Source organism: Numida meleagris, chromosome 2 (assembly GCF_002078875.1).
Source record: "Numida meleagris isolate 19003 breed g44 Domestic line chromosome 2, NumMel1.0, whole genome shotgun sequence".
In the NCBI taxonomy this organism is placed as follows: Eukaryota; Metazoa; Chordata; class Aves; order Galliformes; family Numididae; genus Numida; species Numida meleagris.
Genome location: NC_034410.1, coordinates 63,783,275 through 63,801,601, shown reverse-complemented (window position 1 = coordinate 63,801,601; position 18,327 = coordinate 63,783,275). Strand labels below are relative to the sequence as shown.

General features: G+C 39.4%; 1 protein-coding gene and 1 long non-coding RNA gene across 8 annotated transcripts in view; one reads left to right on the top strand and one right to left on the bottom strand.

The window, feature by feature from the left end:
* PRPF4B (pre-mRNA processing factor 4B) overlaps positions 1 to 5,969 on the top strand; it is a 26,728-nt gene extending 20,759 nt beyond the window's left edge. Inside the window, exons 13-18 of one of the 6 annotated variants that reach the window (XR_002436156.1) lie at positions 179 to 330; positions 792 to 878; positions 1,915 to 2,678; positions 3,196 to 3,241; positions 3,762 to 3,848; positions 4,639 to 5,969. Coding sequence is in view for 1 of the 6 variants with exons in the window: in XM_021389203.1 (XP_021244878.1) it covers positions 179 to 330; positions 792 to 878; positions 1,915 to 2,118 (443 nt within the window). In the remaining 5 variants the exon portion in view is untranslated. Of the gene's footprint in view, positions 1 to 178; positions 331 to 791; positions 879 to 1,914 lie in introns of all 6 variants that reach the window. The other 5 variants (XR_002436155.1, XR_002436157.1, XR_002436158.1 and 2 more) reach the window with 5 other exon arrangements.
* LOC110395094 overlaps positions 1 to 18,327 on the bottom strand; it is a 25,929-nt gene extending 7,602 nt beyond the window's left edge. For both annotated transcript variants that reach the window (XR_002436160.1, XR_002436159.1), the window contains exons 1-4: positions 17,749 to 18,327; positions 4,574 to 4,693; positions 3,000 to 3,057; positions 398 to 577 (exon numbers count right to left, since the gene is read on the bottom strand). This is a non-coding gene — a long non-coding RNA (uncharacterized LOC110395094). The remainder of the gene's footprint in view (positions 1 to 397; positions 578 to 2,999; positions 3,058 to 4,573; positions 4,694 to 17,748) is intronic.

The window sequence follows — 18,327 nt, the reverse complement described above, 5'->3', positions numbered from 1 at the left end:
TCCCTTTCTGTAATTGGGATACTGTAAAAGTGAAAAGTCTTTCATTTGTCATACCTTCTTATTCCTAAGAGGAGGAGCACTGATATAGTTTCTAAATCAGACTTTTGTGTGTGTGTGGTTTTGTGGTATTATCTTTAAAGCTGCCTTTATGGAATTAACTTGAATTGCTCTGTTTCAGTTATAGGAAAAATCTATGACTATGGTATAGATATGTGGTCTGTAGGCTGCACATTATATGAACTTTATACAGGAAAAATACTCTTTCCTGGCAAAACCAATAACCATATGTTGAAACTAGCCATGGATCTCAAAGGAAAGATGCCAAACAAGGTAAGAAAAATAAGTATTTGATTTTTACTTAATATCTGAAACTGATGTTATAAACAGTAAAACATACTTCCTCTTTTCTCCCTGAAATTCTTTTCTCACATACATCTTCTCTTAACAGCTAGTAAACATCAGATATCCTCTGAGTGTATAATTTGTATTAATTTAAAATTATGTGAAGTGAAAGTATACAGCTTCTTTTTCGTAGACTATGTATAAAGTGCAAGCAGAAACCTTCTAAGGCACTGACCTGAAAAAAAAAAAAGTGTAAGTCAATGGAAGATACTATGTCCTTCTTCAACTGGTTTGAATGTTATTTTCTTATTCAGCATAGTTATTTGGTATATAATCCAGAAATAATAAGTTATTCATGTTTTACCAGTTAGTAGATGTTGATGCTAATTATGGAATTCATTAAACATAGAGAACTTACCTAAAATTCTTCTCTTACCCTAATTTTCCAGATGATTCGAAAAGGTGTGTTCAAAGATCAGCACTTTGATCAAAACCTCAACTTTATGTATATAGAAGTAGATAAAGTGACAGAAAGGGTAAGTCCTTAATGTGTCTACTGGTCTTCCAAACATACCTTAACATTTTAATTAGAAATAAAGCTTTGTAAGCTATCAGAACGTCCCTTTGCAGAGACATTTACATGGTTATAAACTATTTGGTAGGGTAGATCACACCTTGAGTAAATTGATGATGACACCGAAGTGGTGGGGTTGGCTAATTCACCAGAGGGCCACACAGCCATCCACAGGGACCTCGGTAGGTTGGAGAGGTGGGCTGGCCAGAATCTCGCGAAGTTCAGCAAGGGCACTATGAAGTCCTGTACTAGGGGAGGAGCAGCCCTGGGCACCAGTACACCGTGGGGGCCACCCAGCCAGAAAGCAGCTCTGCACGAAGGGGCCTAAGGTCTTGGTAGGCACCAAGTTGAATATGAGCCAGCAGTGCGCTCTTGCCACTAAGAAGGTTAGTGGTATTTTTGGCTGCATTAGGCAAAGTTTGGCCAGCAGATCAAGAAGGATCACCTGATCCTTCTGTTCTACTCAGCATTGGTGAGGCTGCACCTGAAGTACCCTGTCCAGTTCTGTGCTCCTCTGTACAAGAAGGACTTGTACATACTAGAAAGAGCTCTGCGTAGGGCCAAGATGATCAGAGGACTAAAGCATCTCTCCTGTGAGGAAAGGCTGAGAGAACAGCAACTATTAATCCTGGAGAGCAGGAAGGCAGGGGCAGAGCAATCTTATCAATATATATAAATACCTAAATAAAGGGTGTGGTGAAAATGAAGCCAGTCTTTTCAGTGGTGCCCAGTACAAGGACAAGAGGCAGTTGGCACAGACTGGAACATCAGATAGTTAGCTGTGGGCAAAATATGCAGTCTGGCCTGCCCCAGTGGCTTTATTTTCGCTATTTTCATTTGCCTGCCATAAGTATTTTTGAGGCCACGTGATGATGAAGAGCATTGCTGATGAGATACACGAAAACGCTGCAAAAAACCTGCTGCTTAAGCAGTGTAAGAATTACGGGGGTTTTGTGTATTTGCACTGTTGTACAAGGTTGCCATTTTTGTGTTTGTAGGAGAAAGTTACTGTAATGAGCACCATTAATCCAACTAAGGACCTGTTAGCAGACTTGATTGGGTGCCAGCGACTCCCTGAAGACCAGCGTAAAAAAGTACACCAGCTGAAGGACTTGTTGGACCAGATTCTAATGTTAGATCCAGCTAAACGGATTAGCATCAACCAGGCTCTGCAGCACGCCTTCATCCAGGAAAAAATTTAAACCAGATGAAGAAGTTCAAAGGGTTTGAGTAATTAAGATGCAAAGACTGAAGAAATTTCACAGCAGTTATTAATGTATATAAACATAAATATTTGCCCTGCAAAGTTGAGGAAGAAAAGATACATTTGAATTAACATCAAGGCTGATATTTCTTTTAGAAATGTTAGAGTAATTCTGTTTTGTGTCTTATGTGAAAATTTTCACTGTAGAACTGTTTTAATTGCCAAGACTGCACAGAAGTACAACGCTAATGTATATGGTTGCAGTTCGTACATATTATAAAAAAGAAAAAAAGCATCTGTTTAAAAAAAAAAAAAAAAAGAGCAGTAATACTGGGTGGTTGATTTGTTTTTAGCAGACTTGGCTTCATTTTTGTCTTTAAAAAATGGCCAGCATAAATGCTGTTTATATTCACATTTTCCTAGGTGTGTGTGTGCAGGCCACAGCAGCATGCCCTTGGTGTAGTCAGTGCCGAAGGGGGTCTGTTCCTTCTTGAGCCTGCCCGCAGGGATGGTCTCCTCTTTTAAAGCAGGTTGTGTACAACTTTCAGTACACTGAAGGTAAGCTAACCCATCAACATCACCGGTGTTTAAGCTGTTATTTTACTGGAACAACTGACAAATGAGAGACAGTAGCATTGTGGCGGAATTCCCTGCATGTTTGATAAATGATCTTGTTTTTATTTTCTGGCATTGCAACTGTGGCATAGTTACAACTTCCGTTCTGTTCATCACATTCACGATTTTGAGAGCGCGCACTTGATGGATAGAGCGCCTTCAGTGTACTGTTTCTTATTACTTTAATTTTTTTAATCAACTTGCTATAGACTTTGTATACATTTTGTTAAATACAGTTCACTATGACATAGAGCCGATACTTACGGAAGAGTTTTCATTTAGTAATTACATCCGTTGGGATCTCGTTTGAAAGAACTTATATCTAAAGGATAGATAGACAACATAATGAAACTTTTTAACTATTTGTATGTCATTTTGAAAGTGTACTGCTTTATGCTAAAAGTGTTTCATTTGTTTTCATTGTTTTCATTATTTGTGATCATGTTGTCTTTCAATACAGGCATAAACCTTCCACTCTTGAACAAAGCAGCTGCTTTTTAAAAGCGGTAATTGCTTCTTTACCTTTTATTTCTTTTGTAAATGAAGCTTTTCTTTAAAAAATGTGACTTTAAAGTGTTGTCTCTTGCATAAAACAGTTGACACTTACTTACTGTAAAGTGAAGATTGTTCTGCTGCATGTAAAGTGGACCATGCAGATTTCTGTATGTTTTCAGTATGCATCATTAGATAATAAAGTCTTTTGTGAACAAGGCATTTGTAGCCATTTTTAAAAGAATCTGTCTTCAGTGATGGTAAATCAGGTAATTTGTAAAGAACCACCCCTGCCTTTTCTATTAATCATTTAATTAAAAGGATTATTAAAAGTTATGATCTTTGGGAGAGCCATAGGCTGTATTAATTAGATATATAATTATCACTGCTTAAAGAAAAAGAAAGCAAAAAACCCTACAGATACTGTCTGCTTTCGTTGTAATGAAATTTTTCCTGTAGGACGTGAGATAAAATTCAGGCTTTAACTAATGTTTGTGCTGTTTTTCTCACTTTTCCTTTTGATGGTGCTGAAAGAGAAAAAGGAAAGCGAGTCACAGGCCACTCAACGCCTACTCCATGGGGTCTGATTTGCTGAGACACCAACTTCACCTTCCTAACAAGGTTATTTCTGACAGCATGTGTAGATAAACATTTAGCAACGAGTTAAAAACAGCTTGAAACATTTGAGTGGGTTATACAACATGAGGAAAACAGAACCAGACTTTTCAGATCCTTACTGCTGTTTTAAAGTGCTCTTTATTAGGAGGTTCCTCTTTACATTTTTGATCAATATGTTCTGAAAACCTGTGATAAACCCACTGGTTTCACATATTTTTATAACACTTATTTGAACTGAGAAGGGTTTTTGTATCCACCTAGGTACGTAAATGACAACAGTCGTGCGCTCCGTGAAGTGCACGCAGGAATGGAAAAATGAGGCAAAGCAGTCATTCTGCTGGTGGGGAATACCCCGCCAAGGAGATGTAACGACCTACCTACAAAAACAGGCAGGAGATGGGTCGTTTTGTAAGCCTATTTGGAACCTTCAACCTGTCTCTCCTCAGTTGTAAAATTCTTTATTAAAAATTATTTCCACATGTGAAGGTATCTTGTTCGTAGCAGAAGTAAATTCAGCTTTCACATTTAATGAAGTAGTAGTTGTTTGCTAGTTAATGGCAGAAAGTAACTTTCACAAGGTAGGCAGCGTTTCTGAGGGCAGTTTTACACAGGAAGTAAAAGCTTATTCTTTCTGTTACTTTGTACTTTATTCTTAAAATAGGAATATAAAACAAATGAGTTGGCGATACAGAAACAAAGCAGTAGGACAAATGCACCTTAATACCTACAGAACTGTTTTAAGCTGTTCTGGAGAAGCGTAAAGTTGCTCGTTCACTTGTTCTTTGTGTTGTAGGTGCAGCTCAAAAGAAGATGATGACTACCAGAAGACATGAACAAAGGTTTCTGTCCTATAAAAGATATGAAAAATACTCTTCATACATTTTTGTCTTAATCTTTTGGTTTCCAGCAACCCGATTTAGAATTGATTAATGCTGCTACAGTATTGATAATTCCTGAAACGTACTTATCTGTATTACAATTTTTTTTTATGCTGATATGCTTGTTTTGTTTCTGGTTCAAGATTTTTTTTTTTATTGTGATTAAATGTAGGCAGATAAACGTTACTGTTTAATGCAATTTTCATAAAATGATCAGTACAAGACCTGTCATTTAGAAAAGTCTGCCACTGTATTTGGTCAAAATAAACGCTTTTAACTAGTAAATATTGAAGCAGACGATGCGCTTTTTTCTTTAACTTCAGCAGGCTTACTGATTCTGTTAAACTTGACCGTTGATGCAGAGACTAGCTGACAGGCATTATTCCAAACAAGTGGATTTCAGTCCTCCATCCAATCTCAGCTTCAGCTTTTTGTATTGGCAGCAATGGAAAATCTTTAATTCTGACTTCAGAAGCCTCTAGTATTGAACACCTCCTGACCACAGTTAAGGAAAGTTTCCAATTTTAGGCGGCACGTGTTCCTGTGGCCTCTGAGGACAGCAGAGAATCTGCTGCTGGCCATGGCAGTCACCTGAATTCCAGCGGTTGCAGCTTGGTACAAACAACAGTTACGCAACAGGGCTTTCTTGTTGAACTGCTTTTCAGCTGATCTAAGAGGATAATTTATCTTTTCCTCCTATACATAAAGATACAATTTTCATCTTCACCTGAGGTCCTACGTAAAGTCTAGTTACGTCTGCTCACTTCTCCCTCCTGGTGACAAGGAACTCCACATGCTTAATATGTTTTTTCTAAATGCCTGGCAAACTAAACAAGATATCAGCCCTTTCTACTGATTTAACTCAGACTCCTCAGGAGGTTAAATGCCCTTTTTTTTTTTCTTCTTTTGCGCTGAAACAAATTAAATATGCAGTTAGATTGTCTTTTTATTAGTGTGGTGTATACTGCTTTAGTTAGAAAAAAGAGAAACTGTTTAGGAGCCTTTGATTGAATATAATGATTCCTACAGTGTATTTTTAATAACACTTTATCTCCATACATAGGGTAAGTGGCAATAAACCTCTGAAGAACCTTTATATGTATATTGACCCGTACACTGAAGGCAGACCAGTCTGTGAGACTACTGGAGATAGAGCAATCTTCTACAGTATGTGTCAGATTGTAACTGTGTGCAGAATGTTGTGAAGTGGCAATTGCTTGAAGTTAATAAATTATGCTTAAATTTACTTGCATCTTGTCTTCTGTTGTGTTCACAAGTGTACTTTTGCAAAGCTTCTAAATATATTAACATTTTTGAAAGACAGTGTTTGATTTCTGAACGGCACTGTCTGCTTAGGTATCAGATGTGTTAAAGAGTTGGGGGTGCTGTGACACAGCCATTAACTTTTTTGAAGAACAGAATGTACTGTTGGGAGAGATGAGTTAATGAGCTGCCTGGTTGGTGACATGGCTGGCCTCTACAAAAGGAGGCTGTCACCTGGGCTTTATATCACTGGGTACAGAAGGCAGGGGATTTCTTTCATGAACTTTTTCTGTGCAAGCCTGTAAAAGCATACATGAAGGAGGACACAAAAATATCTTTTCAGGCAGCTTAGTGTTGATTGGCAACCCACAGAATGCTTACCTGTTGAGTGTTCCAGTGGTCTTTTTATTGAAAAGATCCCGTACCTATGAAAAAGTCTTCTTGGATAAGCATAAAATGGAGCTGCTGGCTTTTGAGAAGTTGTCTGCCTGCTGGCTTTGAATAAATTGTGTATTTCGGTTTGATTTCCCCATGCCTGTGTTTTTTCAACCTAAACCAAGCCTGTATTAGTTAACGGATGAAAGAAACAATGTATTACGGTGAAGGGAAGACAAACCTACCTATAGATGCATCTGGATGAGAAAAAAGGTGAAGGTACTCAAATGGAGGAAGAAGTGCTTGGTGGATGGAAGTGGAGCGTATATTTTTTATGCTCATTATATGGGTATAGAAGGGCTACTACCAAGCATCTTTAGACAAAATTTCAGTTTAAACTTGTGATAAATAATTTTAAATGAAAAACTTGATGCTTCCTTTCTGCGATAGTCCTTGAATTCTTCTTCATTTCAACTTTTTTTTCATAAACACTGATTTTTGATCATTGCATCCCAATCTTTCTATGAACTAATTATTCATAAATCAGTGAAAACATGAAAAATAGTCAACAGAATGTTCAGTTTAAATTGAAACAAAAGGTAAAGCTACTTATGGGCAGGCAAAAAGAAATTTCTGGAAAACAGCAAAATATGTTTAACGCATCAGGCTAAGCAGCTTCTCTGTACTCATTACTACCATTTGCCTTTCACTGCTTCTCTGCAAAAAGTCAGTAACAAAATCCAACTTTATTTTTTCCTGTATTATTTTCTAAAATTACAGTCCTCATCAACTGTCATCACAGGCAAAATTGTTCTCTTGTCTCAATCCAATTTCTTAAACCATCATTTCTCAGCAGTTTTCTGGGCTTCTGAAAGAGAATATATTAAGATATTCAAAGCAGTTTGCTGATGATTTTGTTGGCATAGCAGGGGGCCCTTTAAATTCCAGATTTTGAGACAGTCTATGCCAGAAATACGCAAGAAATCCAGGTAGAGGTGGACACAGTCACAGTCGACTTTGTAACTGCTCATGGTTTGCTCTTGCAAGTGTTACTTCTCAAGTGAGAGCACAACCAATGCACTTTTTTTTATTCTTTAGCATTCTTCACCCCGCATATCTGTTACTAACCCATCATTTTGCTAGTACAAGATACGGCTACACTTTCGTGTTGAAGCACAGGCATCCCTTGACACTTTTACATTGGGAATGGCTTGGAGATGTGGTTCCTCACTGGAGTTTCATTCTTTGAAAACACGCTACACTAAATCTAACTGCTAACTCACAGGCTTCTGGGATTCATTGTCAGTCAAAGGATCTAATTTCAGACCTTGGTGATGCATATAAAATGCAACCTGAATTCTGGTTGCAAGTCACATTTTGAAGCTAGACTTTTCAATCAAAATACCTGCGGTGGTGTGCAATTATCGCAAATAATACTGCAGTGCAGCCATGCTAGGTGCCATTATGTCAGCATGTCAGTGAGTGGAAAGGGAGATTTGTTACTAGTTGTCCAAAAGGCCACCAAGTAGAGACCAGTACTTTTACATAGGATGCACAGAAAGTAATGCCTCCTATGTACTTCCATGGAAACTACAACAGATACAAAGAACATAAAAAAAACTACCTGACAGAGCACATTCTCAGCTACAAAACACTGGCTTACAACACAGTCACCATCATTAGCTCTGCATTTTTGCCAGCAACGAACGTAAGCCTGCATACTGTGCTCATAAAAATTTGCCCCAGTGGAGGTGACCTGCTGTCGCTGTCACCACTGCTGAAATGCATCACCCACTGCCTCACTGTGTTTGCATCCCCTGGTTGGTCTCTGCAAACATTCAGCAGGCGTCAAGGAATGTCAACGGGTGACATTTTTTCTTCAGTATTCCAACAAAAGGCAAAATTTCAATACAATTGTGTTCAACTTACGAAAAAGGCAAAAAGTACATAAATTGTGGAAGAAACAAGGAGAGAGTACCTAAGTGAGGACTGGTAAGGAAGGTCTTACCACAAGAACAGGGCTGATGATAGTTAGTACCAATAGCCATTAGCAAAGAAAGTCAGTACAGTTTTGAAGAGAAGCACAAAGTTGGTGGAGGAGGCAATGGATACAAGACTCTTGACCCTTCTGTCCTGCCACCAGCTGCATGTGCAAGCTGCCCAGGGTTCCCAGAAGGCCACTTTCTCTCAAAGGGCTCCTATTAAGAGAAAGGAAAATCTGGGAGAGCCTGGAGCCCACGCAGCTGCCACACAAGCCTTCCCTGCAACCACTTGGGGCAAACTGATCTGCCTCAGAAAAGAAAGCGCTCTGATTTCCAGAAAACATCAAAAGCATTTATCTCCTATATCGTCACAGGAAATGGCTCTTTTCATAGACTATTAGTCAAGCTGTCTTCTTGGCACGTTCTACATGTCTTTGAAGGCCTATTTAGACCCGCAGCTGCAATTGGCCTGTCTTTCTGGATAAGATTTATCATAAAATCCGATGCATTATCAAGCAGAGGGACAGTTCTGTAAGAGTGAGCATGCAGGTGAACTTCTGCATTGACAGAAAGAATGGCAACCACTTTGTCACCAGCTGTCTCACGAGAAGAAATGTTAATAGTCCTTTTTTTTATTTTTTTAACATTTTTCATATCCAGTTTTCTAAGAGTACCACAGCCTCTCTCATCTTTGCCACACACAAAACTCCCTGGCTCAGGACCTGCAACAACTCCAGCAGAACCCATGGTCTGGTGCAGAAACCTGCAGTACAGGAGCATGGGCTTTGCCTTGTGCCATTTCCAATGGTCCCAATGGGTGTAGCTCACATTGACCTTTGGTGGGACTCAAGTCCTTGAGCAAATCCTTGCCATTTACCTGTGGCTGTAGATTTACAGCACCCTTGTGAGGCTACCTCTCAACCTCCACTGACATTGGGCACCATGAGGATGAACGTATTCAGGTATCTGAGGTGTGATGGAAAGAGGATTAGGCAAATATTGGTCTGATTTTTGGTGGAGCCAGGAGTTGGACTTGATGATCATTATGGGTCCCTTCCAACTTGGGATATTCTAAGGTTCTATGCTTCTAAAGCTTGTTCTCCAACAAAGAAGCTGAACTTCCATCACTATATATAAAAGGAGATTTACTATATCTAAAAACACCTCAATTTTAGATATTCTACAAAGGTATTTCCTATGTCAAAATAAAGTTTATGCTAAAACATCATCCAGATGAGATAATCTATAGAGAATAGCCCTATATTTAGATTGCGCTCTTTCCATAAGAACAAAGTTCTTCATCTAAAGCCAAGCTCACCTTTATACCAAGTTCAATACTGTATCTACTAGCCAGCCATAAGGCGACACAGAATTTCAAACACATTTTTACAAAGTTTACTCTGGATTTACTGCCCGGATCAGGTAGAGCCACCATTCCATTCATACTCCTGAATGAAGACTTTTCATCAGGTCTGAACAAGAGGACTGCTTGTGGTCACACTTCCTTAGAATGACTTTATACACTCAGGAAATCGCAATTTAGTCACTCTTTACGGCAGATTTTAAGTTAATTTTCTACATTCGTAATGCCTACCTATTTTCTTTCCACAGAAGGCCTAAATTAAACAAAACTTTTTTTCCAATGATCTGGCAGCATAAATTTAGGCATAGAGTTCCTAGCATTTATAGAACATCCCAGCACCCTGACAGAAAAGGGAAGAGGTGATTTCATGACCTGACCCAACTGGCTTGCTAGCTCATTAATGCTAATATACAAATCCATTTCTACTCACAAGAAATTCATATATTTCTGTTCATAAACGCTCATTTAAAAACAAACAAACAAACAAACAGCTATGCTTACAACAGAATCTCAAACAACGCCTAGTTCATGCTTTTTTTCTTAGAATTCTCTTACCATGTGGTAAATTACACAGTAATTACATACATGCAAGAGCAATTGAAGATATTTCACTGAAGACACAGCAGATACCTGAAGGAACAGCTGAATTTTAAAGAAACAGTGAGATTCACGTGTTTGGGAAGTCTCTGTACACAGATAAATGAATGCAGTCTAAATAGATAATTAATGGAAACAACCCTTTAATAGACAAAAAGGTGAACTCAACTAGGTAATTTTCCCACCAAAGTTTAAAGAAGTGTTCTTGGAATAGTTATCACTGTCCTCCAAAATCCAAGAGTCCTCAGGAAAATGTTCTAGCCCTCAATTCCGAGAGGCAGATGTAAATGTGTTTACTTAACCATGTACATATTCACTTACAAGGCCATCTATTACTTAGTTTCAGTGAAGAGCCAGAGCTATCCGCAAGCTATCTTGCAAGTTATTCTATTCATACGAAGGCAAGTATGAGTAATTCCACTTGAGTCTCAAAAGCTTTGAGCCCACATCAGGTTTGGAAAGTTGGAATGTGATCCAGAGGCTGCATCTCATTCATTCCAAAGTGTTTTAACATAATTACACTAAATAATACAACTGTAATTAACACTCAGTCTATACGCTACATTTTATTACTGTTTTACAAACATTTGGAGGTTAAAAAAAAAAGCAATAACTGTAGTAAGGAAAGCCCCCTTGGAAGACAGTTATGTTCTGGCTTGTTTATAAAGAGGCCTTACAAAACATCTCAAGATCCTGGCACATAAGACAAATGAAATATGATTATTTTTTGTTTTAGATAACAAAGTTGTACTCAACACCCACAAGCTGTTTCCCATCACTTCTAAACAATAAGAAAACACTTAGTAACATAACTTATAAACTAAACTAAAATTGTGCTGAATGAGACTCATCTCTGTCAGGTAAATGAATCAGGAACTTATTATTTTGCAGTAGTAATGCACTTCTGCTTTGGCATGGCAAGAGAGAGATCCTGCCTTTTTGAAAAACATTTATTCATTACTGAGCTCTTTCTAAAGAGGTTTGTTTTGGTCCCATCCTGCTCACATCTAATGCCACCTTCCTCTCAGCAAGAGTCAGCAGCAGTTATATTCGGTGCTGTAACTTTGAAGTTGCTCAAACAGCTTAGTTCAGCATCAGAGGAAGAGGAAGGTCTCCCCAGGAGCATATGGCCTGAGTTTACAACTGTGGGCGTTCAAGAACTCTCTGGAGTATTGTACAATCCTCTAACTTCCCTCACAACTGAACTGCTAGCAGTGGGTGTTCCGCTATGCACCTGTCTGCCCCACAGCACTGGCAAACACGTTTTGAACAGTTCGGCTCATATGTACAGCAGCCAAGTTTTTTTCTTGGTTAAAAGCTGTCTGAAGGCAGGGAGACTGAGAGAGCCCTGATGTGCGGCCTTTGAAGAAATATGCTGATGGCTGATCACCATCGGGGGAGAAGCTGTGAGGTCTTGGTCTTCTCCTGGAATGCAGTCAGATGCTGCAATCCTTCCATTTCCAGCAGATGAGAGAACAGTTTCACATTAGAGCCTTCTGGGGAAAGATCAAAGCCTGTCTTGTGGTTATCTTGCCTTGAAAAGATCACCTTCTGAAAAGCCTAATGAATGGCAGGGCAAGTAGAGCCTTTTCACATCTGGATATTAGTTCTTCAGTTTATGGTTTTTAAGTTCAAATCCATGGATCTGAACACCTACTTTTGAAATGATGGCAAACCATCGTTTATCTTTTCATTCTCAGATGCGTTATTTTCTCCTGCTAAAAGATTGCCCTCTATATTACCATTCTGTAACTCAAGACTACCTTTGGAAACAGAGAAACTGGAAATACTGGCTTCAGCTCTACTACTGGAAAAAACACACCAGTCATTTCGACCGGCAGATTACTACCGGTGTCTTCTAAAGATTGGTATAAGATCACAGAATCACGGAATGGTTTGGGTTGGAAGGGACCTTTAAGATCACCTAGTTCCAAACCCTCTGCTATAGGCAGGGACACCTCCCACGAGAACATTGTTTAATACTCAGTCACATTACCTCCAATGTATGACTAGCAGAAAAGAAGTTTAAGAATTACCACCTGAGCTGGAGTTTCCACTGTGAGTCTAATCGGCGTGTCCAAAGGAGGAAAAAAAAATAGAAATAAATGGGAGCTTCCATTTAGAAGAAGAAAATTTACTAAAGGTGAAATATCTGTCATGCTGAATCCAGAAAAGATCTTTACCCTCATTATATTGTGTATGCTAAGAGTGCAGCTATGATGTATGTTTCATGCATGCGTTGCAACTTTGTGAATAAAAAACTATCTGAAGTGCTGTAACAGAGCAAGATACTGGACAAAATGAACAAAAACACAGCCACCTGGTTTTCCTTCAGAAAATATTCTAGCTCCAGTCTCCCAGTAACCAGGAGAAACCTTCTGTTCCGTGCTGAATACCTGCATTACAACACTGCTTAGAAGAAATGAAAAAATATCAAGAAATGTATCTGCAGTAGGAATGGGGAAAGGAAAGGAAGCTGGACAATACAAGGGAAATTCCTCACTTCGCTCCATCACCGTGCTCTATGTTTTCCAGCAAGCACAAAGGAAGAGCATATTTTCAGGGAGTATTAAAATATGAAGAAAGCAAATGGCTTGGGAAAGAGAAGCGCTTAACAGAAGTGTTTTTTCACGTACTTTGGGCTGCTGGGTATATGGCAGGATTTGCTCTGCTTTGAAGGATGGATCTGCGAGAACTAAACTTTAAACAAACAAACCTAAGGTTTTGCTAAAGTAAGATAATCACTATTAAAATATTTCTGAGGTAACCATTTTAGAGCAGTTATGTGAGTTCTTTGGGTATCCAGTCTGAGCATCACAAAGAAAACAATCCAGCCATCACTACAACAAAAGGCGTTTACAGAAATTCACCCCATCGTTTTTGAACAATCCAACTCACCGAGACAATTCTGCATCTTGGTTTTAGTCACGCACTTTGTAGAGAGAACACCCTGTTCTAGCATCCAACTCATTCATCAAAATACTGAGCGAAAGCAACATCAGCATGATCTCCTGTCAGATCCCAGTCTATGTCCTCTCACTTACATAGCATGACCACTGGCTCAGCAGATTCTTACACCTCATTCTACAACTCTACAATTCTGATCTAATCTAGGTCATATTTTCTGGAATTGTTTATGGCAGCTGGCATAAGCCTGACTAAATCTTAAATTGCATTCACTGCTGTTTGCTTATCATAGAATACATAGAATGGCCTGGGTTGAAAACGACGTCAAAGATCATCGAGTTTCAACCCCCTGCTGAGTGCAGGGTTGCCAGCCACCAGACCAGGCTGCCCAGAGCCACATCCAGCCTGGCCTTGAACACCTCCAGGGACGGGGCATCCACAACCTCCTTGGGCAACCTGTCCCAGTGCGTCACCACCTCTGAGTGAAAAACTTCCTCCTAATATCTAACCTAATCTAACCTTATACCTATATCTAACCTATCTACCCTTATACACCAAGCCAGTCACAGTAACTACAGACTGTAGATCAGTTCAACATTGTTTGTCCTTGACAAATACAGACTTTTGTTCTTGTTTATTACCACAGAGTAGGGAGAAGACTTCCAAGAAACATTCTGTACTAACTCAACATGCGTACCTTTTGCTATTTCTCCCTGTACAAGAGTAGACCTTGAAACAGGGACATGGGTTAGTGGGCATGAGCGATGGGCTGATGGTTGGACTATCTAGATATCAGTAGTCTTTTCCAACCTTAATGATTCTATGAGTCTATGAAAAACTTATCATTCTGTTCATGTATCACAACAAGAGAGTGAAGTCACACATAGCTGAAAGATCAGGGCTAACGGAACGATATGATCAGATTTTGGCTTCTGGTCTTTTGTTGCTCAAATGTTTTTTGAAGTTCTAAGATTTTCCTCAAATATAATCACTTTAAAAGTCAAAAGGAAACAGAACGTTTATCACAGAATCATAGAATGTTTTGGGTAGGAAGGGACCTTTAAGATGATCTAGTTCCAACCCCCCTGCTATAGGCAGGGGCACCTCCCTCTAGACCAGGTTGCTCAAAGCCCCATCCAGCCTGGCCTTGAACGCTTCCAGGGAGGGGGCATCCACAACCTCTCTGGGCAACCTGTTCCAGGTGCAGATTTAGCAGGCCTGCGAGACAGCAAAAGTATCCCTTCAATCAATGCAAACTGTAATGACTGACAGACGGCTTTGTTGTCTTTTTTAGGTACACTGTTACAAACTGCAAGTAATTTCTAAAAGTATTTGATAATTTTTAATGCGTACAAGTATTAACCAGATTTGTTGTGCAACCTTCAAATCAACAGGTAAAGAACTCTTCGTGTCATACACATACGGTTAATATGCGACTTTCATCTAAAATGCGTCTGTGAGAAGTAAAAATTACATTAAGAATCAATATTTTACTGTCTGAAAAATATAAATCCTGAGTATCACAAAAGGTTAATTAGGGTGCACATACACTATCATGAGGGATACAAACTGGAGATACCAGTTTATTTACGTGTACATTTACATGTACATCAGTTTATTTACATGTACATTTGGGGAAGACCAAGTAAATGAATTATTCAAAGTTCACGTTGAAGTTTTCAATCTGCATAATTTTTTCCTGCACGTTAAAACACACAGTGCAAAAGAAATGCTGTTTGTACTCCAGGGTGTAGACGTAGTTCATACATTTCTAGGGTCTTAACTATATCGGAAGAGAAAGCCTAGTATCAAATTAAAAAAAAACCAAAACATCGGATTTCCCTGTCTGCTCTACACTATTTTTTGTCACTATTTCAGTGACAAAAAGCAGCTGGCAGAGCATAGAGAACTTACTGAAGAAATCACACTAGGAAGAGAATTAATGCACAGAATGCCTACGTAGCTACAGGCATCCTCAAGGTGCAACTGTAGTTCAAAATAACTTATGATCTAGAAAACACTAAAGGCTTTTGCTTTAATGTATGTTTGTTACCTCCCAAGTGTCCTTCCTTAACTTTAATTAAAACCTCAATTAGTAAAAAACCCTCTGAACACTCCAATTAGAAAACATATAAGCAGATAATTACCTGTTGATATTTAATACCACAGAATGCTAACATGCCTCTGCATGCCTTGCTCTCACCTGCAGCCAAGCTGGATCCAGGCTACAACATTAACTATTCATTAACTATTAAAAGATTAGTTTACATGTTCACAGCAATACCACTTTCACAAGCAAAGATTCCTTCCTTGCTGGTATTTTGACTTAGCTGAAGCAAGGCAAACCATTTTTGTTTAAATATCAGCGGCATGTTTCAGAATGAACATGAGGAATATGATATAAAACAGGATAGCTAATTTCTTTTGGCCCAAGTCTACCTGTGCTACTCTTACTTTCCTATGACATCAAGTCTGGCAATAGTTCCATGGGAAGTCTCTCAAAGTTCTGCAATATCATATCTCCACTTGAACAAGATGAGGATTTTAGGTAGGGAGAAATACCTCCTACAGAACTAACTACTGTAGCTGGGAAACAGAGGTGAGTCTTCTGAAGGCCATGTGAGGAAAAAGCTACCTGCCAGAAAGGCTGTTTTTTATACAACACAAACTACTGTAACAAAGGAGAGCACCTGCACCTACAAACCTTACTTTGTTTCCACTGTCAGCACACTGTGTCTCTGACACAATAGGGGTATATGTAAACTTTGCACACATGAAAATGCCAGTTTGCAAGGCCCAGGAAAGAACACTCAGCTCAGGGTGCAGAGCTCTGTGCACCCCTGCTACTGCCTGACAGGATACTGCTGAATTTTCTGTGGTTTCGGTTTAATTCTGAAGTTACAGACAAGATTACAGTAGCAATCTTTGCCTTTGTTCCAGCCTTCTGCAGCCTCCAAACGAATGGCCTCGCAGAGCATTGCAGGCTTTGCCGCCAGCTCACGAGTCCAACACGACTCATGAACTACATCTTCCTGTGCTGTGTAACCTTCTGGGTGAGGAGCTGCTATCACAGATGTATCCCACTGCAATTAATTAATTAAAACAACACCATGCTAAACACTATATACCAGCAGCTTTCAGCAGTACACATCTTGGTTAATTTGAATGAAGAAGTAGTTAGTATGATACAAAAGGATTTGGGTGTTTTTTTTTTTTTCCAGATTTTAGATGTTAGAGATTAAACCTATTCCATCTACTTAGGGCTACAGTGTTATACTACATATAGATATATCATATATTACATATAACGTGCAGCATGTTTTAAGTTCGCTCTATCACAAGTTAAATAAGAAAAACTAATTTTCCAATAAAAAATTGCAAACAGAACAATTTCACTTAGCACATAATGATTATATAACATCCACAGCTGCCAGCCTATGAGTAAACTAGGAACATTACTTTTCTATAAACTACTGAAGTTTATAGTAGGAAACCTTCTAAGGACAACAAGGGTTTAGAGTTTTTCATCATACATTCTAATTTATTTGAAAACAAACAAACAAAAAGACAAAAACCAACAAACTCAGAAGTTTAACATTTAGATCTGAGAGCTATAACATTACCCTCATGGAAGTGTTTAGTTTCAGTTGGGACAAGAGAGCTGCACTTCAATAAAGCAGAGTTGTTGGGGGATGTTTACAACCAATCTATAGACGAAGCGTTAGAAACATAAGAACTGGCATTATGACGTGGCATGAATGTCCTGATTCATTTACAATAAAACAAAGTAGCATATCATTCATGCTTCTTAGAGGCTTTATGCGCAGAGTGCTCCATTTTTGACAGGTGCTGTATCAATAGTGATTATAATGAATATAATCCATGAATACTGCAGGACTATATCAGAAATTGTTATTTTGTTGTATGGCTTAAATAGAAATTGTTTGAAGAGATTCATCAAGCTTCTTCATGGATACTTCTGGAGTGTCCAGAAAAGGCTGCAGATGCTGCTAGGCAGAACTGTGATGAACTGTAAGAACGATTCATTTGACTTTTTGTAAAAAAAAAGTTACCTAGGAAGTACAGTTCCCTAGAAGTAATGATGATTTATTCTCATTTTCAGTCAGAATAGAGGGAAAAAAAATCAACTCAACAGACCCAATTCTTCAGCGTTAATCTTCCATTACTGTATGTGAACACTGGCACTGATGAAGGAAGCCCCATTTCTGCTAATTCACCCATCAACACATTGCAAACTGTTGCATTTTTCCACGTGGAAAACAGCAACATGGCACACACACACCAGTCTACGTTTGATAACATGGCCCACAGGCTACTAAATTTAATTAAGCAATACAGAGCTTTCAAAGACTGAACAAACAACTGTTTATCCCCAGCTGTGCAAACAACGTAACAGTGGCTAATTTTAGTGGCTAATTTTGCCACGAAAAAAAAATCCCAAAGACGGTGTTTCAGGGATTCAACACGTGAACACCGTGCTCCCACAGCTGCCCTCCCACAAGACACAAAAACCTTACCAGCACCAAGACACACGTCACCTTCCCTGTGCCACCTCCCAGCCTGCAGGTTGCCGCAGCCTCCACACAGCGGCCGCCATTTCGCGCCCCGCCCCGAGCCTCACACTTCACCATGGATGTGGCAGAGAGAGCCCCCTCTCGGAGTCAGGGCGCCATGGCAGCCCTGAGCCAGCTCTACCTGCCCGGGGTGCCGCGCAGAGCAAGCCGCCCCTCGCCCCCGCAGCCCTGTTGTGGGCGGCCACCCTGAACCAGCGTCTACCATGTTGCGAGCAGGGCCTGGGCCCATGTCCCCTAGGTGGTCTGTTTCTTGACAACGATCTACTCGTCGTCATTATGAGGCTTCTCTTGAGTCTTCTCCACCATGCGCTTTCACTGTTGTGGTTCCTCCTTGCTTTCAGCAGGCTGGCCCTGCCCTCTGCAGTTCCTGATTATGTGCAGGTAACAAAAGATGACTGTGAACGCTGGAGAAATTTTCTGTGGAAAAGTAATTGCTTTGGGAATTGAACTGTTAGGGAGCTACAGCAATAGGTCATACTGTCTTTAATTGTTTTTTCTTTTCCACAGAAATGTGAAGCAATT